This window comes from Chaetura pelagica, unplaced genomic scaffold (genome assembly GCF_000747805.2).
Source record: "Chaetura pelagica isolate M959 unplaced genomic scaffold, ChaPel_1.0 scaffold10, whole genome shotgun sequence".
In the NCBI taxonomy this organism is placed as follows: Eukaryota; Metazoa; Chordata; class Aves; order Apodiformes; family Apodidae; genus Chaetura; species Chaetura pelagica.
The window spans coordinates 9084978-9105879 of NW_009952263.1; the positions used below are offsets into that span (position 1 = coordinate 9084978).

At 41.3% G+C, this 20902-nt stretch overlaps 1 protein-coding gene across 7 annotated transcripts in view; it reads right to left on the bottom strand.

The window, feature by feature from the left end:
- Window positions 1-5407: 5407 nt before the first annotated feature.
- Window positions 5408-20902, bottom strand: part of CHN2 (chimerin 2) — a 23977-nt gene continuing 8482 nt past the window's right edge. For 2 of the 7 annotated variants that reach the window (XM_010007545.1, XM_010007549.1), the window contains exons 3-7: window positions 20283-20456; window positions 18416-18493; window positions 11928-12065; window positions 9408-9513; window positions 5408-6237 (exon numbers count right to left, since the gene is read on the bottom strand). In XM_010007545.1, coding sequence (XP_010005847.1) covers window positions 6066-6237; window positions 9408-9513; window positions 11928-12065; window positions 18416-18493; window positions 20283-20456 — 668 coding nt within the window. In that variant the 3' untranslated portion in view covers window positions 5408-6065. The remainder of the gene's footprint in view (window positions 6238-9407; window positions 9514-11927; window positions 12066-18415; window positions 18494-20282; window positions 20457-20902) is intronic. The other 5 variants (XM_010007547.1, XM_010007551.1, XM_010007550.1 and 2 more) reach the window with 4 other exon arrangements.

Here is a 20902-nt window from a genome sequence, read left to right on the forward strand (position 1 = left end):
TCTTTGAATCCCAAATTCTTGTCTTCTCTCTCACCCTTATAAAATATCTGGAGATGAAACCAAGGTCCTGGTCCTAGAGCAGAACAAAACAATAAAGACATTTGTGGCTGGTGACACTAGTACCATTCCTAGCTCTGCAAGTTGTGCAAAAAAGTCAGGTAATGCAGATTTAGAATCCTTTACCCCAATAGTACCCATACTCTTAACCCGAGAACCCACACATTGAATAAAATAGCAAAGTTAATAATTACTGATACCAGCATACTGCAGTTCTTGCAAATTCTGGAACAACTCAGTTCTTTAGGCTTTAAATTTCCAAAGTCTATCCCTAATTCCTACTCTAATTATCATGGTGAGAGTCATGTCAACAACAACAATAACAAAACCCACCATAAATAATTGTCCCTTATTGAAATCAGCCCTGTTCCTAATACTGAGGGTTGTGCAGGGTCCAGTAATGACACCAGTTCCTCAATATTCCTTTTACTTTGTTATAAATGCCTATGGACCTCAGTCTCCAAATGTTCTTGGGCAGCAGGATGTAGTAACACAGATCTTCATACCCATACCTGCCCCTAAAGTAGAATAGAAAATATGGTATCTTCAAATATTGCCAACAGCAATTTGTGCTCTTCAAGATCTACAGTTCCAAACCCTACAGCTAGCCCTACTCCTCCTTCTAACCTTCATCTGAGTAGTAATGACTACTACTGAGTAGTAATGACTTTCACGCTTTCAAGAAAAGAGAGACTACTTTAATTCTCACCTTGCCAGGGTCTGCAGAGCCCTGCAATGAATGCAGCTTCCAGTGGTAAGCTTGGTTCCTGACATCCCCAAGTCTACTGTAAACTAAACCCTCATGATTTCTCTGCTTAAAACCAGCTGCTCATTTCTATTGCAGCTTACAAAGCACTGTCTCCACCTGACACAAACTTTCTTCCTAACTGCAGTCCTTAAAACATCCTGCAATATTCCATATCCTTCAGGCTTTAAACTCTCAGGCCTGGATCTAGCTGTATCATCAGCATAATTACATCCAATCTTCTTTTGGAGAAAGATAATGCAAAGTATGGGCCCTAAGCAAGACCCATTGATGTCCTACATCTCCAAGGCCTAGAGCATTCAGCAATAACCAGTTCCCTAAGGTTCAGATTTCTGAATCTTAACCATGATCTTTACTTTAATCAAGGAATCTTATCTCTACAGCTAAAGAACATGAAATGTATTGATGCCCTCACTCCTATCTCTGAGTCCTCTAGTCTCTTCATTCCCTTTAGATAGCTGCAGGGGATATAGCAATATAATTCTGCTTTGAAGATCCAGTTATATGGCATTCTTCTGCTTGTATAAGTGTTTGTGAATTACCTTCCTACTCAGAGTTTTCATCGGTTCCTGGTTATTGGCAGGGGGATCTGCTAGCAATCTGATCTTCTTCCTCCCTTTTTTGCAGACCTTGACTCTGTATTTGTCAATAAAGAAACAAGAAGGTGGCCATACAGGCTTCTGCAGCTTGTGCCCTTTTGAACTAGGTTTGGGGACTGTGCAGCACAAAGGGAAAAGGTGGTAGGCTCTCCAGCTGCTGTCACTTTGGGGAGCTTGAACAGCTGGAGAAGTGCTCCCTTTTGGACCCTTCTGTGACCCTTCCTCCCATCCCCATCTCCTTCTCTGTCCTCTCCAGCCCCTTCTCAGGCAGCAGGGCAGCACCTACCCAGCCATTAGCAGGATCAGGGGAGCAGGCTGCCTTTGCCCTGTCTGTGCTCTGCACTGGGGGAGTGTGATACTGGAGGCAGCTGAAGGCAGAGCAGACGAGGTTTTTGGTTGTCTTAATCTCCAGGTGGGAGAGAGCGGGAGAGAGGAACAGCCTAGCTGGCTTAGGAAAATTCTCTCCCTCTGGACATGTGAGTCCAGCTGGGGCCCTGTGCAAACAGAGTTAATCATCTCCCAGTGTCTTATTTGTACAGGTCCACACTGTGTAGTATTTGAGTGTATCATAAAAGAGAAGACACAGTTGCTCCATGGGCTCTGCAAACCGCTCTCAATACCTGCCTTCACTTTCACCTCCTTGCAGTTTAACTTGAAACCCTCCTTCAGCCCAGCTATTTATTACCACAGGCACTCCCAGCACCTCTCGAGACCTTACTGAGTCCAGAGTTTTGCCTAATACTGCACCTGCAATCCCTTCTTTCTCCTCTATCCTAATACTGACAGCAATGCACAGCTCAAGGCTTTCAAACATCTTGTTTCAGAAGAAATCCCAAACCTGATACATTCCTTCCCAGAGTCTCAGGCCAAATGCCCCTGCAGCTCTGTCTCCTTCATTAAGCTCAAATGTTGTGTGAGCTTTGAAACAGAGTTGTATAGGGAAGTGTAGTCTTACCTCTTGCTTAGAAATAATATGAATGTGGTACCAATTCACCCCGCTTTGTGCTCTCTTAGACCCATTCTGTAGTTTAAACTGACACTGGCAGAGCGGCGAGTTGAGAGCAAAGCTCTGCCTCCTTTGTAACTTCACTTTAAAAAGGTTTTCTGAGGAAACTAAATAGGTTCACTTAAGCTCATTGTCTGCTTCTCTTTTTTCAAATTCTTCTCCTTTCCCATAACTTCTGCATCCTTTATCCAATTCCAATGGTATTTGACAGCAGGAGAGAGTGAATGAAGTTTCACAACTGGTGTCTGGGTGGAGGAGCCCCAAGTAGCGTCAGCTGAAGAAACCCTTCAGTAGTTCCCTGTTCACTCTTGCTTGCCTGCTGCCTTTAAAATACCTGTGCTTTGGAGCCAGACACCACCTTGTCTCCAGGATGGTGATCTCAGGAAACAATTCCTTTGCTCAGGTGCCGTGACAGGCTGGAAATATTTAAACCTGATTGCAATGAGTCTCGCAAAGGCAGAGATATAAAGAAGAATGTATATTTCATCTGTTCCACGACGCTTGAGAGTTACTACCTTACAAACCATTAACTTCATGTGATGTTTCACCAAGCGTGGCTAAGACACTTGTGCTTTCTGGGAGGCAAGTCGGCTTACTCTGGTAGCTCCAAGGACCAGCGGTACCCCCCCCCAGCTGGGGGCTCAGACCTACACCCATCCCACCAGAAGATGGGGCTAGTTGAATGGCAGATGGGGATGCCGGCAGCAGGGACTGCTCCAGCAGGCCTTCTCCAGCAGCTGGGGAAGAGCAAGTGTCCTGCCGAATATCCAGCTGCTCACAGGCCCCAATGAAGTCAGACACAGGTATCTCGCTGCGTTCCACTCCAGATGAAATGGTAAATTACATCAGCTCAACACAGACCCCTGGAGCATCTTTCAAATGACACTTACTACCATTTAGTAGTGCTTATATGAGATAGGTCGTCACTGCTGACTGATTTGAAGCAAAGGGAAGATCCAGTCACACACTTCCCCCCCCTCCTATTTTTCACATAGGCTTGCATTAGAGAGATACATGCTTTGCCTTCTGCTTTGGCAGTCAGTTTTGCAGAGAGCAGTCTGCTGGCTGTTTCATTTCCTTGAATGGTGACTTTGGAACAGAGATGATCAGATCAGACCTCAGAGGTGCTGCTCAGCCCCAGGTGCAGTGGTGATGGCCACAAGAAGTCTGACATAATAGATGAAGTGTGTGTAGCACTAGTGCAGTGTAAAGGGGACGTAGTCCCCTTTACATCCACACTCATGTCCCTGAGGATGCTGGCCATCAGTTAGCTGAGACAGCCATGGCTAGTTCATTAGATATTAGTGTTTTAAGATGCAGAATCATATCCTTCCCTCCATCCAACAGATTAGAAACTTCTACCCTCCAAAGTCACCCTGCACAGGTATTTTTAAGCACACTGCTTTGTACTGTCATTGAAACAGGACTGGGCATGTGTTGAAGACCTCAGACTGTGGGACATGTCAAAGCCACCACTTCACTCATGGTAGAGGGAAAGGAAGAAGCAGAAGTTAATAGCTTGTCATTCTGCAGAAATAAAGAATGGTACTAAAATAATGTTCTTACCTTAAAAAAAGAATCCTTACTGAACTGACCGGAACAAAATAAAATGAGCGTTAGTCAAATGTCAGCATTTAAAGGAGTGGAAAAGTGCTCTGGTAGCATTGATTCTTGGATATTGATTGGATTGATATTGCAATTTGTTGCTTGCTTGAAGTTTTACTCAGAGGTGCTTCAGGGTAGTTGCAGGAAATAAATGTGTTGCTTAGGCTTAGCTGTGGTAGAATGAGCATCCAAGAGCCAATCTGAAACTGCTGACATTCCATAAAACCATTCAAAGTTTTCCAAGTAGGAAAGTTTCCAGCAATGTCAGGATAGTAATTAGCAATTGATTTTCAATTGGCAGCTTGCCATGTAGTCAGAGTGACAGACACCAGGACTCTTTAACACATTTAATGGGATTTTTCCTTCCATTTACACTATCATAAATTACAAAGCATATTTCACTTCACAAAATAAAACCATTTCCAGATCATTTTTATGACAGTATTAAGTAGTACATAACCTACAACAAATAGTCTTGTACAAGGCAGGAGGATCTATGGAAGTATTGGAAACTCAGACTATTTAGCATTTGCTCTGCAATCTGGGTTAATCTATCTAGCCCTTAGTTATTTCTCTATAAGATGACAAATTTATAGTAATACCCTCCACCACCCTTCATTATCATAGTTACACATATTTTTCAATTTGAACAGAAACATGTGCTCCCTGAAATAATTCAGGAAACTGCATCACTGAGTTACCGACCATATGATACAAATGATCAAGATAAGGGATTATTATAGGGTTTTTTGTATTGAAAATTGAGTTTGGTAGTAAAGTATGTTGTTTTTTCTATGCTTGCAGAAACATCTCATGCTGAGAAACAGTTTTAATATTAGCAATGAGTTGCAGTTAAGACTATGAACTCTGTTGGTCAATATTTGTGAAGGAAGAAAAATATTAAAATATGGTAATAATTAAATTTACCAACTCTCACATTGCCTACACATTCTTTTTTTTCTTTTTTTCTTTTTTTTTTAATAAACAAACCATCAGGAGACACATTCAAGATAAATACCTACATTTTTAGCAGATTTACTGTACGTTTATAAATACAGAAACATGACAAATCATAACTCGATTTTTACAGAAAAACAAAATCCTTCATAATTAACCCCAAAAAGTGCTAACTTTTCAACAAGGCCAGAAAATATTCAGTGTCCCAGCATCACTTAACTCACATATTACTGTAATCCAAGAAAAATCTGGCATGTGAAACTGATACTACTACCAGGACTTCTGAAAAATTCTTAATATTGTATTTTACATGGGAGAAAAAAAAAAAAAAAAGAGAAAATACTATGTAATTTGGGAAATATCAAAAGGTTAAAAGTGTACAATCTTAGGATGCTAATGCCTAAATGTGAGGAAACCTAAGGAAAGCTGGAATACACACAAGAAAAGAATTCTCCTTTAAAACACTTGCAATGAAAGAGGTATGTCAGGATAATACTGCATTAGTGGCAATTGTTTTCAATATATCATAGCAAAAATGCAGGAAAGAATTACATGGAAAATAATCAATGCACCGCATTGATTTATAGTTTGTTAAAATAAAATGCCATTCTTTCAGCTAGGTAAAGTAAAAATATCTTTATAATATAGGTTCTGTTTCACAATTGACATATATAATTATGTCTCATGGAGAGGGAAATGTATAGGCGCATACAAGTAACACTGATTAAGTACCTTTTTGCTTCTCTAGCCATATTAAAATATGTTTTGTGTTTCTTAATAAGTTAACAATAAAATTGTTTGCAACTTCTCAAAACAAATATACATCTGAGGCAAGGCAAAAGACACAAGGTAAGAGGATTTTTTTCTGGCCTTTTTTTTCCCTTCTACAAAAAGGCATATGTCTATGAGACATAGGCGTTCCCTAAACATTTTGGCATCCATCTGCAACTTTGCAGAAATCAAAGTGCAGTCAAGGAACTTCTCCTTTATGTTTAAAAAAAAATTACAGAACGTTGTCTTTCCTTCAAACAAATTATTTGAAAACAAATGGCTTTGAAGATACGCCTCTCCCTGTCTAAAAGAGAACATCTTCATTTTCTATCAAAATCTGCACAATCAACTTCTGGTACCGCATGTCATTCAACGTAGCAAGGGTACTGTCCTCTGGAGGTCTCATTAAAGTAGGTCCAAAGACTATTCCCAGGTTTTCAGCATTCATAAAATTCTCCTTTTCATGCAGGGTAACCCTAAAATAGATCAAAGCAAACAAACAAACAAACAAAAAAGTAAGTAGTTTTTTACTTCCCAGAAGAAAGGAATACATTAATCTTAAGTTGTAGTCCCACTTCACATCAAGCATTGGTAAATATTTACATTTTTCAGTAATATTTTTTACTTGCACTCAATATAGTAACTGTTTCTACAGCATGTATGATGCAGTTACAGCAGGGCTGTGATTTCCAGTGCCTTTAAGTACTCCTTCTGCAACTCTTAAGTGATTTTTTCCATGGGGATATTCATTAGGATATAAGCTTTAGTGTCAATTGCTTTTCTGAAAAGCTTAATAATGGTTTAAATGATGATGTATGTAGCTCTACTCTACAGTAACTACAGTTCTCTGGCGTGCTGTATGGAAGGTGCAAATGTGTTTCACGAGTATGAACCCAGATCTTCTTTTGATTAGTTCTGATTAAGTGGGGCTCCCTGCAGGATCTGGGGTGAACACGGGGAAGAGTCACAGCTTCACTGCAAGGTCAGCGAGGATGGAGTGGCAGGTGTTCTGCCACAGGGGGCACTGCTCCAGCTATTGTAATTCCTCTAGTTTTCGAGCAAAAAAAAAGTTACCAGAAAGGTAACTGCAGAAAGCAATTAATCAATTGACTGACAATCTAATTTTTCATTGCACTGTCCTCTCCTGGATTTTCCTGTGCTTTTAGCAATAATTCAGTAGAGTTTCTTTTCTGCTGAGAAACAGGCCAGCTCTAGAGGCTGTGATCCTGCAATCCTGGGACCTTTACATAGACTCCTTGACACTGGTGCACATTTTCTCCATGCAGAAAGAGCCCCGTACGGCTGGAGCTGGGACTCTGTATTTCACCTACAGAAGAGCATAGTCTGAACCTAAAGCATCCTTCCCTCTTTCACATTCAAATCTCTGACAGATCTGCCATGGGAGTTGCCATGCACTTGATTTCTCTGCAGATGCTGAAAGCTATGACTGGGGAAAGGAGTAGAAATCCGTTGTGTGACTTAGAGGTATTTGAGAGAGAAAGCTTAATCAGATGTTTGGACTATTTTTGTCCCTCAGTAGTTCAGCTCAACAGCTGAACCAAAGCCTACACTGCAGTTCATGGAAAAGAAGGAAGGCAAGTCAATGCTTGGCTATTAAAAATTTGCTGCCAGGACATGAAAGTACTGATCCTGTATGCAGGTCTCTGGCTTGCCTACAGCCTCCATGGGGTTTCTTAAAAGTCAACATGGTTCATCCTGAGTTGTCCACGCGTATGTGCTGACAATGATGGGTGTTTGCACATCTCATTTCTGCAGAGCCTGAAGAAGCTCCTGCATGCCCCAGGTAATCTCTTATTGAAAAGAAAAAATTACTCAGTGGTAATGACCTGAGATGATCCAAAATGAGGAAAAGTATCTGCATAATGAGAACCTGATTGAGCATGAAATGCACTTCACACAGGCTCTCTAGTACAATTTTACCTGAGTTGAGGTCTTTTTCTTTTCTTGTTGGCATTAATAGTACAGAATCATGCAGATCAAACCCAGAAAATACTCCAAATTTGCAACCATGCTGCAAGCAGTGGGACAATTAAGAAGAGATCAAAAATGAAATTTAGGCATGTTCTAGTTTGGTGGGTTTTTTGGTAGCGGGGGAAGGGCCACAGTTGCTCTGGTAAGAAGCTGAGAAGCTCCCCCTCCTCCAAACCCAGCCAAGGAGTCATCGGAGGGACAATATATGCACCTCAGCGATTAACATATGAAAGAACTGATATGACACCTGAGCAGAGCGAGCACTTGTGGGGAGGAGCTGTGCTGGGGAAGGAAAGCAGTGCTGGTGGTTGGTGAGGAAGAAGGGGAAGAAGGTGCCCAAGCAGAAGTTTCCCTGCAACCCATGGCGAGATGGCAGCTGTGCCCCTGCACTCATTGAGAAACGTGGGGGAACATCCCCTGAAGGCGCCAGGAGGGGTGAACTTGGCCAGTGGGCTTGGATGTTGTGGCCAGAGGATTTGCTGCCAGTGGGCTCTGATTGCGCAGCTTCGGAAGCTTTTTTTGCACTAGGGCAGTTTGTTCCCGAAGCAGCTCCTGACTGTGGGAAGCCCAGGCTGGAGCACCTCGTGGGAAGGACTCATGAAGGAGAGGGACCCCGTGGGGAAGCAGGGAAGGACTGTAAGGAATCCTTCTTCCTGAGGAGGAAGGAGCAGCAGGAACCACCAGCCTGTGAACTGACTCTAAACCCCATTCCCTGTCCCCCTGTGCTGCTGGGGGGAAGGAGGGAGAGAAACCGGGAACAAAGTGATTTGGGCTCGGGAAGAAGGGAGGGATGGGGTAACATATGCAAGCCCTGCTCTTTGTCTTGTCCGTGTCCTATGTGTGATTAGTGTGAAATTAAATTATTATTTTTCCCCAAGTTGAGTCTGTTTTGCCTGGGACCTTAATCGGTGAAGAGCCCTCCTTGTCCTTTGTCTCGACCCAAGGGCTTTGTCCTCCTCATCCCAGAGTGTGTGTGTGTGTGGGGAGCTGAGTGAGTGGCCATGGGGCTGTTCCTTTCTTGTTGTGCTGGGCCAGAACCACGACAAGACAGTTGAAAATTCCCTATGTCTTATGACTAAAGATGCTTTGGAAAGCAAATGACGCAGAATGTGTTTAAAACCAAGAGGGAGAGGGAATAACTGGTAGGGGCCTGCACTGCTTTTACCAGTCATTTAATACACACTATTGTTTTTACTAGGCCCTGCTTGATTCTTGGCTGAATTGTGATGTGAGCAAGCAACTTGTAGGAGACAGCTCTTTCCTTATAGGGTTATTGCACAGGGAAACAAATCAGGAGGTAAGGGGAGGCAGAAGCAAAATGTGAGCAAGTGACCTGCTGCAGTACACCTAGCACATCTCTAAAGTACCTAGCATTCTGGTATTTTTCAGATATTATCCCCCTCAGAGAAATGTGGCAAATCTCGATTATCTCTTCAAAGGCTGGCAATGATCTGCCAGCAAAAGGATCTGTGCCATATATGTGCATAGCTTATTTGCATTTATACAAACATAGCTTCCCTGTTCATTTGTAACATTATTGTTTTAGTGGCAGTGCCCTAATGGAAGCTTTTTTGATACCTTCAGTAACATCTGTCTTTCAAAGCAGAAAATTGTTAAGCTCTTCAAGAATTATCCTATGTGCCAATTAACTCACTTTTTGAGATGAATCATTAGGTATCTAAGTGTCTCATAGTGAGCAGCAGGGAGCAACATCAACACTTCATGTATTGCTTCTAGTCGTTCATCAGGATTGGAGATTTCTGTAAAAATACCAAAAAGGATTAATGTTAATAGGGCTTTCCATTTGTAAACATCAATAGTTCAGGAAGCTAAGTTATTATTATGGAGTCATTTACAAGGCTTGACTGTGCTCGGAGGGAAGAATATTAAAATCACCAACATGGAGCTTATCAGCAACTTCTGCATCCTAAAAAAAAAAGGCTTTGCAAAGAAATCTACAACAAAGACCACCTAGTAGTTGTCTTGATGGTGTGTAGCTCTATCTACAGGCCTGTATAGGCGCAGTATCCAAGCTTCATTAAGTGCTTCCTAATGCTCTGCCTGGAACTGACTCTATATAATAAAGTCCTACATAAGATTACTTCCATTAGCTTTCAACACCAGATGAGATTGTGGATATGTGCTTCAGACACTGTACTTGAACATGTAAGTTTAGCTAGAGATTAAAGTGACACAGAATCACATAAACAAATATTTCTGAACATCTTTAAATATGTGTCTGAGAGCATCAGTGCTCATTTGATCATCTCTAAAAATCTGAGAAAAATTTACATGTGTTTTACATGAAAAGTAGAGATTCATAAGCTGGGAACTGAGTCAGAGTTATATTTGCGGCATGACTTTCTATACAAATGGCACCAGGAGCTTGAAATTTTAGAAGCTTAAGAATCTTTATCTCTTGCTTTTAAAAGATTGGTGTATTGATGGGATAAGAACTGCTTCCTCTAGGCGTGTTCTTAAAAGGACTAGGGAAGATGGCACAGTCACACAGGTAAACCACTCTTCCTGCTGCTTATTCATACACTGGGTGCCATTTAAAAATTACTAAGGATACTTGCTAAAGAAGAAAGCATGCTACTTCTTAGACACCTCAGGTCTTTGACATTTTTAGCTAATATCCTGATTTCGATGCAGTCTACCTGAAGAGTTTTATTAGACACTATCATTACATGGAAGGCTGTGCCGAATTTGAGGCACACCTCAGCTCTCTCTGCTAACGTGATGGCAATGAATGCCTGCTGTTCTCCTCTCTGGCAGTGTGCACACCCAGCTCAGGGCTGGGGGTAACCTCACTGGGAAAGGGACAACTGTGGCCCTGCCAACTGGCTGCCACCTAGTTCTACACTGCCAACTCACTGCTGGGACAACTGGTCACTGACCAGCAGGTGGTGCTTGTTCAGCACCTCAGGGAGCAGGTGACTGCTCAGGCTGCTCTGATTTTTGCAAGGAAACTGTATATATATATATATATGTGTATAGGGGAGTTCAGGTGTATAGGTGACACAATTGTAACACGAAAAAATATCAGCGAGGGAAAGGCAACTCAATGAAATGTGAGACATGTTTTAAGAGTAATGTTAGACAAATGCAATTAAAAAACCTCACCAAAACACAGTTTTAAAAAGTGATGTTAAACAAATGCACTTATAAAACATCCCAAATTAAAAAAAAAATAATTATGTGAAACGAATACACATCTAAAGCATCCAGAAACATTTTCTAAAAGTAATGTGGAACAAATGCACTTATAAATCAACAAAACACAGCTTTAAAAGTGACATTCAGGACTGTGACCTGAAACGAGCTGTTCGTAATATGTTTGATGGAGTTACCTTTACCTCATAATTTATTTTTCACTTCTCATATCTCACTGAATTGCCTTTATCTGTTAATTTTTCATATTATGTTGTGTGACACATACACTTGAACTGCCCCATATATACACAGTTCCCTTGCAAAAATCAGAGCCCTGTGAGCAGATCCGCCTGCTCCCTGAGGTTCATTTCATGGCGCAGAACAAGTGTCACCTGCTAGCTGGTGACCAGTGGTTCCAGTAGCAAGTTGGCAGTGTAGAAGTGTCCAGCAGGCAATGAGCGATGTTCTGTTTGTGGTGGTGAGTTGGCAGTGGCCAGTTGGTAGCACCCAGTTGTCCCCATTGCATGTGCTTCCCAGGACATAGGTTAGATATTGTAGGAACTAACAAACAGTGGATGTGCGTGAACTGTGGAGCAGGGTGGGTTGGTGGGGTGCCTCAATGCTCCCTCACTGACTGAAGGAAGAGATGTACTTGTCAGTGGTGCAGATTTGTTGCAAAAAGAGGCCACAAAAAAGGAAACAGGAAAATCATGTGGAAATGAGAAGCATTCTCGAGGCTCATACCATTCACTTATTCTGGACCTGTCACAAATCACCCAGTCTTGCATGTACCTGTGGCTATGACACCAGTCCTGGGATGGTTTACCTGCATCATGTTCCATCTGCAATATCATTCAGGCAAAGGTTTTACATGAAAAAAGGATGTGGCAGAGAAGCAGTCAACAGGACAACACCCTTCCTTCTAATCTGGTGTCTGTCTTATTTTTCTTTAACATGGATAGCTTTATGGATGGGAAATGTAATTAAAGATTGGTACAAATTACTATGCAATACTTACTTGCTGCCTCTATGAACTTGGAATAGGTGTCATAGGTGATCACAGGAATCGGTAAGTCTCTGAAGTAGAGCTTCAATGCTCCAGCAATGATGTTTATGTCTGGATAAATACTGGCAGAAATATCAGCCTTGTCACCATCTAGAAGAAAAGGAAGAAATCTTTTTGAAACCAGGCTAATTTTGACTGAAGCAAAGCTAGGCTTCTAATTCAGATTTATTGTGTCCAAGCTGGCAAGAAAAAAAAACACGCTGAAAGCATCTGAAAGGCTTAAATGAGAATATATTGCTATCAACTTCAGAGTATATGAATGAGGAATTGTAATTTCTTTATCTTTCAGTAAAAAAATTATTTGATTGCATCTTTTGGAGAGGCTGGTGATTACAACAACAGTAGCTGCAGTGCACCATCTCACACATAATGTTTTAATGTTGGATGAAAAATCATGTTGGAAATATATTTATTGAATTTGGCCCATTTATTCACTGAAAAGAAGCTATTAACAACTTGTTCTGATATTGTATTTTGTATCTGCAGGTCAATGCACGGGGGTATGAACCATTCTTTTCATTTTTATTTAGCGAAACACAGGCATAGAGAAATAACATAAATTTCCAGTGACCCTCACAAGACCAGTAGGCAAAATCAGAGTAAACATCCAGATCTTCTAAGTCCTGCACCAATCTACCTATACTGATTAGCTAGTAAGAAACCCACCTTATTTTCTGGATATCCTCTAATGTCTTTCTATTTTACTTACTTATTTATAGCAAAGATTTTAATTTAAATAGACATGCTATAGCATTTAGCTATACAATTTATTCTGAAATGTGGATTGCAATTTGTTAAATGCATATGGATACTTGTAATGGATGAACAGCTAAACAGATAAATTATGCAACTGAAACAACATACATTTTGTTTGCCACGTAACACAGTCAGTCAGAATTCCATTAAGGAGCACTTTTAATCACTTGAGCTTAACATTTACACGTGTTGCTGGTGAGCCCTTGACCAACACATGGCTGGCAATGAGTGAAATTACTGGATCACTATTATTTTTCAAGTTCAAGTGACTACGTCTGTTCTGTACTACCTGCTCCCCTCTTACCCCCATTTTTCTCCAGACCAAAAAATTCTGCAGTCCTCCTATCCTAGGACCTGTCCTTAGTGGTCTTCCAGTAGAAAGACGGCATAGGACACTGGTCAAACAGGGACTGAGGCTGTCTGGTTTTAATCTCCAGCTTTACCTCAGGCTTCTTTGAGATCAGTTATCCGCCATACTCCTTACTCCCCACCTTTCAAGTGAGGTTAACAGCTCTTCCCTCACAGGAGACGGAAGAAGATTAGGACCATACGGTGTGTGGGGTGATGTGAGGTTATACTTGCTTGAACAACAGGTGCCAGGAGGTACAAGAACAAGCTTGGGCTGTTACCACCAAGGTGCTGACACGCTGTAAAGCCACCGCCTTGCTTGTCTCACAATAACTAACGCTTGTAGACATGCCCTGATACAGACAGATGAGTGGGTCTGCTTGATACATGGTGTCTAAGATGGTGATAAAGGCTTTCACAGTAGAGTAAAAGAATTTATATTGATTGTAGACATTTTATACAAACCTAGGACATCAATCTTGAAGGGATACGTCCTGTCCAATGTATGCACGTAATTATCATTAAGACTAATAGCAGTACATGTTCTCATCAAGAAGAGATTATATGCTTAAGTGTTTAAAACAAGCTGCCTTTCTTGATGCAGCTGAGCAGTCTGAATACATCCATCAGCATTTAATTTAATACAGCATCAATAAGCCCTTGGAGGATGTTTACACTGCCCCAATCTTTTGTTTAATCCACACGTTCCAGGCACAGGAGCATTAGTCTTGTAAAGCTTTGTGTGGAGAGCTCTATTTAACTGATGGATACCGAGCACTCAAAACGCTCCGCTGAAAACAGATACCTCCAAGGAGCTGCATCAGGACAGATATGGCAAAGCAGAAGGTTGCATCTATTATCCAGGTCACCAGTACACTAAATGGAAGTGTTATTTATTTAGTACTTTTACATAGCAGCCCAGCCAGCTGCCTTAAAGGGGCACTTCAGCTAAAAGTACTTCAAACTACACTGTACTTCAAACATACCTCTTATTTACGTATTTGCTTACTGTAGGAAAAATGCATTAATTCCTGAGTAAAAGATTTTTCTGTCACCTCAGAGACAACTGTACATCCATTGGAAATGCAGTAAAGATTATTTCAAAGTGAGAGTAACAATACATCTCTTATACCTACACATTTCTGCAGTGCTGCACGTGTTTTGATCCTCACCAAATTCCTGATTTGTATTTTTAGTTAAACACACTTCAAATTCAAAGCAGTGAGAAAGAAAAGCTAATTCATTGCGGGTGAAGTCATGACAAGTATTTCACAGATGATCCTCTGTGGGATCCACCTTCTAGCTGCACTGTACAAAATACATCTATTTTATACGGTACCTTCTGCACTACTACAGTAATTTTTTAAATTCTTCAATACAGTAACTTTCCTCAGTCTGTAATTAGTATTTTCAATATCACTGCAGTGGCCATATGTTGATGCAATATTTTTTAGAATTGTGGATTGCAAACATATAGTTCATTTTGGCTTTACAAACCTAATCCTACACAAACTCTGTCACTTCTCCTTCCTTGTTACTTTGACTCTCAACATATTTTGTTGCATTATGTTGAAGTCTGAATATCTCAAGACAAAGAAAGTATTTATTCTGTTCCTGAAAGGCTTAGGCTGACTTTGGATGCCATAGAAATATATCAAAAGTTTATTAGAGAATGAAATTGAGTAAGTATCACATTCTTGAAGCCTCAGCTAAGTCTTCTGAATATTGAATTATAGTTCTCCTCAGGTTCTGTCTTCCTTAATGCTTTGTTTTTATAGCACAACCTTTGCCATGCTAATGGGCTTCTCTGGTTTTTCTTAGATTTGGCATTTGACACGTTTTTAGCTACACTCACAAAAGAGTGCGAGCATGAATTAGGATGTTTCTAAGCACTCATGTAATATTTAACAGCATAGTATTTTTAGCAAGTGTATCATACCAGCCAGTCATAAAAACAAGTGGGGGGACAGAATGCACTGGTGACAATGGCAGCTCTGTGGATAAAGCACACAATGAGAGTTTTCTGGATGCCACAACGCCACAGCTCAACAATGCTGACAGAGAGCAACTGTCATTCTATAGCACCAACATTCACCAGATTAAATAAATCCACATTATTCCTCTCCTTCTCATTACAAAAAAATCACTAAAATGGAACATTGTCAGTGCCTCAGAGAGCCTAATGATAATTTACAGTAGAGGCATTTACACTGCTTTGGCTTTGGAAGGCAGTCTTAGTTTAAATCGGATGACAACCAACTTCTCCCTGTTTTAAAACCAACTATCACAGCTTCATTGGGCCCAATTAATATTATGTGGGATGCCATTCTCCTCCTGAGCTGGTTAACTTTCAAACCTGCCTTTGCTTTTCTGCTCTGGCTGCAATTCTTTGGAAGTAAGAAGTGAATGTCCCTTTGGCAAGGCAGAATCGGCCAGAGGGAGGGCTGGCTTCTCTGCTTTGCATCCCTTCAGCCACACATGAAATCAGCAGCAGTGGCTCCCTACGGCTGAGTCAGCCCTTGCACCTCATCCCTGTATCGTAGTGTGTTCTGGCTCCTGTGGCTTCCCAAAGAGCTCATGAAACCAGAAAGCTTGATGGCATTATGCAAAGGATGCATCCTGCACACTAACTGGGAGGTACTCACTGCTTGTGTATTTTCAAGGCCATTTATTAAAAGGTGTATTTCCAGAGCTGCAGAAACATACTGGCATTTCAGCCAGATGCCTGAGGACCAACTTGGAGCCGATGGGCAGGGAGGGAGCTTGGTGATGCCAGAGAGCAGCACTCTGCTACTGCAGGCACCATGCCAGACAAGCCTTCTCATAAACCCCTCAAATTCCATTTTAAAACTAGTTAAGGTTTTTATCCCTGCTCTTATTAGAAGGTCATTTCAGAGCCTTACTTTCAGATAGTTTAAAAATGGTCTTTAAATTGTCCAGCTACATTTATTCTTGGCCAGTATGTATCTTCTAGTGCTGTGCCAGGATTATTCATTAAAGAGTTCTTTCCTCTGGTACACATCCCTGCTCTCAGCTTCTCCTGTGACAGAAAACTATCCTAAGCTCTTTAAAAACATGTACCTTCTGCTATATGCTCCAGACATGTCTGCTTCTGCTGCAGCACCTGTCTATTAACCAGAACTGATCAGGAAATTTCCATGTTATATTTCAGAACCAAATTTATATATATATAATTTTTTTTTTAAATTTTTTTTTTACTTTTGCAAAAAACCCCTGGGAACTGGGGTTGTTTAGCCTGGAGAAAAGGAGGCTGAGGGGAGACCTTATCACTCTCTACAGCTACCTGAAAGGAGGTTTAACCAGGTCTGGGTTGGTCTCTTCTCCCAGGTAACAAGCAACAGGATAAGAGAAAATGGGCTGAAGTTGCACCAGGAGAGGTTTAGTTTGGAAATTAGAAGAAACTTCTTCACTGAAAGGGTAATTAAACACTGGAAAAGACTACCCAGGAAGGTGGTTGAATCACTGTTCCTGGAGGTGTTTAAAAGACATACAGATGTGATGCTTAGGGACATGGTTTAAGCACTGGACTTGGTAGAGTTAGGTTACGGCTGGACTTGATGACCGTAAAGGTCTTTTCCGACCCAAACAATTCTGTGATATTAATTTCTTATAGTGAATGTAGAAACAACAGTCCTGTAAAACTCCCACAAACTTCACTTTCTGGGCAGAAAATGAAATTTGAACGAAAACCCTCCAGGAGATGCTGGATGTAAGACCTGCTACCCAGCTCTCAGCTGCCTTCTCTCCCAACTCTGTCACCAGAGACAGAGATATGGGATCTTCCACAGCCTTGGTATGTTCCTTTCCCTGCTGCTCTGGCTTCTAGGGCTAAGCAGGGGTAACTAGGCAGCAAAAAACCAATGTTCCCCCCTGTGGGACTGGGATACAGAACAGAGAGTGGGGTCCCTGTCTGTCTAGACTCAGATCTGACAGGCCAGATCTACCTTCAGGAAGCAGAACAGGACCTATGGGGACTGTGACCCTCTCAGTAGTACTGCTTCATGTGGCAAATTAGCAACATGTATCTTCCTATGGTAGCAGTCATACCACTGTACATCTCTTCCACCCAGATCATGGCTGATCTATGTGTGTATATGTATATGTTCAAAACTGCAGCATTCAACACAGTTTAAAACTTATTATTTTGCAAAGGATGTTTCAGTATAGCATGAAAACAGTCACTTTTGCAATTCCTAGTCAGACTTTCTTTGCCAGTGATGTCTCTGTGACAAACTGCCTCCAAACAAGAAAACATTCATGCACAGTAAGTGTAAGATGTTCCACCCATAATCCCTGCTGACCCTCCCCAGTCTCCCCAGGAGCCCCCACACCTGCCCATGGGCCCCCAGGGCCCCAATCCTGAGCCACACCATAGCTGTCTCCAGCTGGGTCATGGCCATGCCTGTGACTGGCCAGGTACCCTTCTGGTCAGTACCCTGACCAGCAGGATGACCTTCTGGCCTGACCTGGACCTGCCTCGTCCCCATGGGGCTTGTAGTCACTGGGCTGTATCTAACCCTATTGCCTAAATTATGCCATATGCCTATGGCAGAGGTAATACCTGAAAAAATGAAGTAGGAAGGAAAACACTGTTTATGGGAAAGAATAATTTTTTGGGTCACTTCTTAAATGTACTTAAAAATATGTTTTCTGTTGATGAAGGCCTACTCTGCACCCACTTACATATACACTTAAAATTAGTCCTATGTGCAAAAACTGTGCACAACCAGAACAAAGATAATCAATTAAATCAATTCAGAAGGGCTACTAGGATGATGATCAGTTTGAGTTTTTCCACATGCTGTATAACCAGTCTCCCCACTGCTTCTCTCATCTGTTGTGCAGAAGCAATCACATGCACAGTGGTGCAGTGTCTACTACAAGGCTACATGCAGAATGTCTTCTCAGTTGGAGTTCCTGCTCCTTAAACTCATAAATAGATAATCATATTGTAAAGCACTGAGTCTACTAAAGATAGGACTAGAAACTGTCCCATGGGACTATCTAGGCTCATACTTGAACTAGGAGCCTAGGCTGTGCCTCTAGGTTGAGCAATCATCCAGTCCCCTGAGCACTTAGCCCTCTGCCTACCATTACTTACTGTTTAATTATTCCTTCCAACTATGAAATATGATTTCTTCTCATGAAAAGCACTACAGATTCATTTCAGAACCTAGAATAGACAAGTTGTTTCCTGTATTTCTGTTTATATGCCTGTTTCATTACCATGGGACCCATGTAAACCCAAGAAGAACTGAAAAGTCTTAGAGCTGAAGGCTTAGATTAAAATTGTACAAGATTAAAAAATGGTATACCTCGATCAAAGGCCATTTTCACATCTTCAATGTGCTCAGTGAAGCCTGAGACTCTATAGAGGCCCTCTGACTTTAAACCTGAAACGAGAAGTTCTTGGTTAACTTTGCTTTAGTAACCAACAAATACTCAGACTTAAAACCAATAAAGAACAACAAATCTAGCAAGTCTAGCAAAATGTTAATTGTAATGTAAAACTCTGGAGCACTTAAGGAACGATCAAGATAATAAAAAACAATTTTAAAGGATTAGAGAGTTTTATATTTATACTTTCTGATTTTGCTAGGTACACAGTTGTTTATGTTAGACAAAAATATTGCAATTTGCTAATGGTGGGGCATGTGATGTTACTGTGATTTATTCACATTATGTAGGAGATTTTCCTGGATTTAGTTATAATTAATAAAGCTTTAGAGGTCTCCTTTTACCAGTTGTTTAATGATTGCCTCACTAGGCAATGCAAGTAATAGATTGCCTTTCCCTAGAAGCACATTTGTTCCCAGTTTTGCTGCCAGCTTTCACTTATACACAGCTGAGAGATGTGATGGATACTGTTATCCTCCACACAAGTGCTTCCCTTCTACAGTTCTGTTTCACCACAAGAGACCTGCTCATTTGCACAACTCTCTCCCCATTGCTCCACACCAACAAGGAAAGGCAGGGCAGATCAGCAGAGCAGGCAGAGCAGCCAAGCAGAGCTACACACACTGTTATTTATTTTAATCCCAGAACTCCTTATTGTGACTATGAACAGTGCTAACCTAATTATAAGATCCAATCAATACACCTCATTTTCTTAAGAATGAAATCAGTATCTTACATAGTCCTATGGCAATCAAAGAAAGAAATGTAAAGACATTGGAAAAACAGAGAATGGGCAGCAGATTGTATCTCAATCAAGAAATGTGCAAGTAAGTGATGAGATCTCAAATGCAATGTAGCTTCCTGCTATATCATCAGAGTAAAGCTCTTCTGTCTTAGTCCAAGCTATTATTTCTATTTGTCCCTGCCCTGATGATATAATCCTGGTAGAGCTTTATGGAGCAGTGCAGGGGATTTACTTGTAAATCTTTTGATTCCTTTCAGTAGATAATGTGTGGCTTTGAAATCCCTATGGCTAGTATCAGTGTGTTGCCATGCAGATTACTGGGATGCCATCAATTCAACATTATGAGATTCCTGTACTGAAGCTATGACTAACAGGGAAATTTGGCTTATTGGGCAGCACAACATACACATCTGCTATCCAAAGCAAAAATACTTGATCATTACTGTCTTGTATTGGAGGGCATATGGTATTTCTTCAATCTAGCATGTCTGTGAACCAGAAACCTGTCACAAGCTGGAATTTTGGCTGTGACAGGCTGCCTGAGCCACAGTATCCAGCAGTCATTAGCTGAGCATCATGCAAAACCCTGCAGTTTGTGACATACCACAAAACGCCACAGCCTGTCTGAGTCACTTCCGGTTCCTTGTGTTCTCTTGCCTATAATTTCCAGAAAGGTTATTAATAAGGGATGTGATTTAAACTGATTGGTCTGAAATTGGCAGCGTCCCTAGGTATGTTAAAAAAGAATAAAATGAAAAAAGACGCATAAACATGAACTTAAAGTTCACTTTAAAGTTCACCTCTTTCAGAAGTGCAACATAATACATGTTTTGACATGTTTTCAGAAAGTATTTCAGGAAATTGCATTATGAAATGCCATGATTTAATTTTACTAGCTAATGGAAAGCAATGTATCACCTGCACTAAAAAAACTTTTTTCTCCCTTCAATGTGCATGAACACACCACTCTGTCCTAGTTTAGCATGTAATTCAAGTAATCTTCATTTAATTGTGTCTGCCACTTCCCTAAGCACACAAACCTCTTGCCTCGATCTCTCGGATGCAGGAATCCACAACCATGGGCCTCTGGGTATTGTGGGCTTTGACCAGTGTGGTGAGATCACAGCAGTAGACTCGCTTTATCCTCTTGAGGTCTGGTTGGCAGTCGTTGGGCACGTATTTGGAGCACTGCTTATGTACGTTCAACCCACAGTCTGTAAGCAAAGTTAGCCAGGTTAATTAATTAACACAATCGCAGGTAGATCTTGTCTATGAATGTATTTCCTTGGGCTACATCAAGCAAGGGGAATAATTTCCCCATCGGACTGCAAATCTAGAATAAATAAGATGGAGATGAGAAAGACGAGCATGGAAACCTGGGTGACCCTCACACCCCTCTGTGCTGGAGGTGACAGCTGGGGCAGCCTGGGTCAGTTCACCACTAGGCATATAGCTCTGCATGCTGCATTTGAACATGTGAGACTTAACTTCTGGGTACTTTAGTTTAGCGTTTTATAAAATTAGCACAGTAATGACTGTCTTCAGCTGGCCAGCTTGTGGCTTAGCCCTGCTAAGGGGTGAAGGACTTAAGATTCACCTGAGCACTCACACCGGGACAGCCCTTGGAGCTAGTGTGCTGCCCTTCCCTCCTGCATTCCTG